At 46.9% G+C, this 4,490-nt stretch overlaps 1 protein-coding gene across 1 annotated transcript in view; it reads left to right on the top strand.

The window, feature by feature from the left end:
- TIMELESS (timeless circadian regulator) overlaps nt 1–4,490 on the top strand; it is a 32,392-nt gene that overhangs the window by 18,551 nt on the left and 9,351 nt on the right. The window contains exons 9-11 of the mRNA XM_037741255.1: nt 427–644; nt 876–979; nt 1,125–1,294. Of these exons, the coding sequence (XP_037597183.1) occupies nt 427–644; nt 876–979; nt 1,125–1,294 (492 nt within the window). The remainder of the gene's footprint in view (nt 1–426; nt 645–875; nt 980–1,124; nt 1,295–4,490) is intronic.

Here is a 4,490-nt window from a genome sequence, read left to right as displayed (position 1 = left end):
AAAAAAAAAAAAAAAAAAAAAAAAAAAAAAAAAAAAAACAGGCCAGGCTCAGTGGCTTGGCACTTTGGGAGGCCAAGGCAGGTGGATCACCTGAGGTCAGGAGTTTGAGAACAGCCTGCAACATGGTGAAACCCCATCTCTACTAAAAATACAAAAATTAACCGGGCTTGGTGGTGGGCATCTGTAATCCCGGCTACCTGGGGGGCTGAGGCAGGAGAATCGCTTGAACCCGGGAGGTGGAAGTTTCAGTGAGCTGAGATCGTACCGTTGTACTCCAGTCTGGGCAACAAAGTGAGACTCTGCCTCAAATAAAAAACCACACAAATGATGACAGTGGTGTCCAGCATCCATCCCATCATCACAGAACAGGAAGGAAGATATTGAAAGCCCTGAAGTCATAGTGATTTTTTTTTTTTTAAATGTTAGGATCACCTGCTTCGGGAGAAAGCTCAGCAGCATGATGAGACCTACTATATGTGGGCCTTGGCTTTCTTCATGGCCTTCAACCGAGCTGCCTCCTTCCGGCCAGGCCTGGTTTCTGAGACCCTCAGTGTCCGTACCTTCCACTTCATTGAGCAGAACCTCACCAACTACTATGAGATGATGCTGACTGACCGCAAGGAAGCTGCCTCCTGGGCACGCCGGTGAGTGAGATGGTTACTGGAGTTGGAATGAGCTAGAAATCTGAATGCTTGAAGTCCAGCTGGTACTTTCTTCCTGATTTAGGATTCAGGTGGTCAGGCTGGGGAGCAAGGCTGGGAAATTTGGTTCAGGGGGCACTTTTTTTTTTTTTTTTTGGGCTGTGGGAGGTTGCTGTTTCCATGGGTCATTGCCCTAAGTTGTCCTCCGTTTCACCTTTTCCCCTCAACTCTCAGGATGCACTTGGCTCTGAAGGCCTATCAGGAACTGCTGGCCACAGTGAATGAGATGGACGTGTCTCCAGATGAGGCTGTGAGGGAGAGCAGCCGCATCATCAAGAGTGAGGCCCTGGCCTGGTCCCCAAACCCAGCCTGTCTTGTCTCGTGATGAGAATCTCATTCCTCCCAGTCCCAGTTTCATCCATCTCTCCTTTTCTAAGCTTTCCAGAATAGCTCTTCCATCCCTTTCTCTTCCCCCATTCCTAGATAATATTTTCTATGTGATGGAGTACCGAGAACTATTCCTGGCACTGTTTCGAAAGTTCGATGAGAGATGCCAGCCCCGCTCTTTCCTTCGTGACCTGGTGGAGACGACCCACCTCTTCCTAAAAATGTTGGAGCGGTTCTGTCGGAGCCGTGGGAACCTGGTGGTGCAGGTACTGGGCAGCCCCACAATGTAGAGAGCTGTGAGGGAGAGTCGAGGACGGGGGCTCTTTCTCCTCACAGTTTCTACAGCTTCAGTTCATCTATTAAACCTGCTTGAACTACGACAGCCAGAGGTTTGTGGGTGTTGCCAGTGTGAGTCTATCAGTTTCCTTCTCCCGTTAGCATGATCCCTGATCTGCAATAAATATCTTAGTTCAGTCAGGAACCATTTATTGAACACCTACCAAGTGCCAAGTATGAAAACCCTAAGGATTTATAATTTTAGAGATTAATAATTATGCTGTAGCATTTTCTGGTTATACCCTGGAAGCATTGTGGTGAGGTAGAAAGAACCTTAAATTGTGGCTGGCCATGGTGGCTCACACCTGTAATCCTAGAGCTTGGGGAGGCCGATGTGGGCAGATTACTTGAGGTCAGGGGTTCAAAACCAGCCTCAACATGGTGAAACCCTGTCTCTACTAAAAAATACAAAAATCAGCCAGGTGTGGTGACGCATACCTGTAATCTCAGCTACTTGGGAGGCTGAGACAGAATCATTTGAATCCAGGTGGTAGAGATTGCAGTGAGCCAAGATTGTGCCACTGCACTCCAGCCTGAGTGACAGAGCAAGACTCTGTCTCAACAACAAAAAGAGCCTTAAATTGAAAGTTAGGAGTCTAGTCCTGTATTGGTTATTACTGGGATAAGTTCAAGCTGCTTGTGTTGATCTCCAGATCCCTAAAGTTGAGATTGTAACATGTGTCCATGAACCCAAAGTGGAATAAGTGAAAAGCTTAGGACAGGCTGGGCACAGTGGCTCATGCCTGTAATCCCAGCACTTTGGGAGGCCAAGGCGGGTGGATCATTTGAGGCCAGGAATTTGAGACGAGCCTGGCCAACATGGCAAAACCCTGTCTCTACTGAAAATACAAAAATTAGCTGGGTGTAGGCCAGGCACGGTGGCTCACGCCTGTAATCCCAGAACTTTGGGAGGCTGAGGTGGACAGATCATGAGGTCAGGAGTTTGAGACCAGCCTGATCAACATGGCAAAACACCATCTCTACTAAAAATACAAAAATTAGCTGGGCGTGGTGGCACATGCCTGTAATCCCAGCTACTTGGGAGGCTGAGGCAGGACAATCGCTTGAACCCGGGAGGCGGAGGTTGCAGTGAGCCAAGATGACACCACTGCACTCCAGCCTGTGTGACAGAATGGGACTTCATCTCAAAAAAAAAAAAAAATTAGCTGGGTATAATGGCATGTACCTGTAGTCCCAGCTATTTGGGAAGCTGAGGCAGGAACGAGAATTGCATGAACCCAGAAGGCAGAGGTTGCAGTGGGCCAATATTATGCCACTGCACTCCAGTCTGGGCCACAGAGCGAGACTTTGTTTCAAAAAAAAAAAAAATTCACCAGCATGATGGCACATATTTGTAGACCCAGCTACTCAGGAGACTGACATGGGAGGATCACTGGAGCTTAGGAATTTGAGGGTGCAGTGAGCTATGATTGAGACATTGCACTCTGGTCTGGACAACAGAGCAAAACTCTATCTCTGAAAAATAAATAAAATTCTTGGTTTACATTGGAAAAAAAAAAAACCTGGGACAAAATGAAAACCTCAAGGAATTTGTATCCTGGAAACACAGGGACTTTGCTTTGTATAAACAAATTTTGGGCCGGCCACAGTGGCTCACACCAGCACTTTGGGAGGCTGAGGCAGGTGAATCACTAGGTCAAGAGATCGAGACCGTCCTGGTCAACATGGTGAAACCCCGTCTCTTCTAAAAATACAAAAATTAGCTGGGCATGGTGGCACAGCCTGTAGTCCCAGCTACTCGGGAGGCTGAGGTAGGAGAATTGCTTGAACCCAGGAGGTGGAGGTTGCAGTGAGCCGAGATCGCGCCATTGCACTCTAGCCTGGGTAATAAGAGCGAAACTCCGTCTTAAAATAAATAAATAAATAAACAGATTTTGGTCCTGGCACAGTGACTCATGCTTGTAATCCCAGTACTTTGGGAGGCCGAGGTGGGCAGCTCACTTGAGGTCAAGAATTTGAGACCACTAAAAAAATTTAGCACTAAGGGTCCCTAAAAACAAAAAAAGAATTTGAGACCAGCCTGGCCACCATGGTGAAACCTGTGTCTACTAAAAATACAAAAGTTAGCCGGGCATGGTGGTGCGCACCTGTAATCCCAGCTTCTTGGGAGGCCGAGGTGGAAGAATCACTTGAACCCGGGAGATGGAGGTTGCAGTGAGTTGGGATTGCGCCATTGCACTCCAGCCTAGGCAACAGGAGTAAAACTATCTCAAAAACAAACAAACAAAACAGATTTTGTACCCCAGAACCTTCCTATAATCCTAGTTGCTACAACTTAAAATTCTGTTGTAACTGGACTTGACAGATGCAATAATAAGGCCGGGCGTAGTGACTCACACCTTTAATCCCAGCACTTTAGGAGGCCTGAGCAGGTGGATCACAGGGTCAGGAGTTCAAAACCAGCCTTGCCGAGATGGTGAAACCCCGTCTCTACTAAAAATACAAAAAATTAGCTGGATGTGGTGGTGGGTGCCTGTAATCCAGGCTACTCGGGAGACTGAGGCAGAGAGTTGCTTGAACCCAGGAGATGGAGGTTGCAGTGAGCTCAGATCACGTCATTGCACTCCAGCCTGGGCGACAGAGCACGACTCTGTCGCAAAAAAACAAAGATGCAGTAGCACCAATGAGACTTTCCTAAAGGGTATTTTTGCACTCAGAGCTCTGTTGTATTATCTGTAATACTAGGTACTATCATTTGTTGAGGATTCACTATGTGTCAGACACTATGCTGAAGTTTTCATGTTATCCTCACAGTAACACATGTCCCCAAAGTGGTTAAGCACCTTGTCCAAAGTCTTTGTTAGTAATACTAACTCAATACTCAAATCTAGATCTGCTGGACTTCAAAACTCAAGCTCCTAACATTTGGTGTGTTTTATAGTAAGTGCTTTAGTGGGGCATGACCTTCAATGGCCTCCCAGTTCATCCTATTTGACTTTTGAGTACTCACAGCAAAGCCTGGTTCACAGCCCTTCTTGATTGAGCTTTGGCAATTTTTTTTTTTTTTTTTTTTTTGAGACGGAGTTTCACTCATGTTACCCAGGCTGGAGTGCAATGGCGTGATCTCGGCTCACCGCAACCTCCACCTCCTGGGTTCAGGCAATT

The sequence above is a fragment of the Cebus imitator genome, unplaced genomic scaffold (assembly GCF_001604975.1).
Source record: "Cebus imitator isolate Cc_AM_T3 unplaced genomic scaffold, Cebus_imitator-1.0 Scaffold96, whole genome shotgun sequence".
Taxonomy (NCBI): Eukaryota; Metazoa; Chordata; class Mammalia; order Primates; family Cebidae; genus Cebus; species Cebus imitator.
The sequence above is the reverse complement of the archived record's forward strand: the minus strand, read 5'-3'. Positions and strand labels throughout refer to the sequence as shown.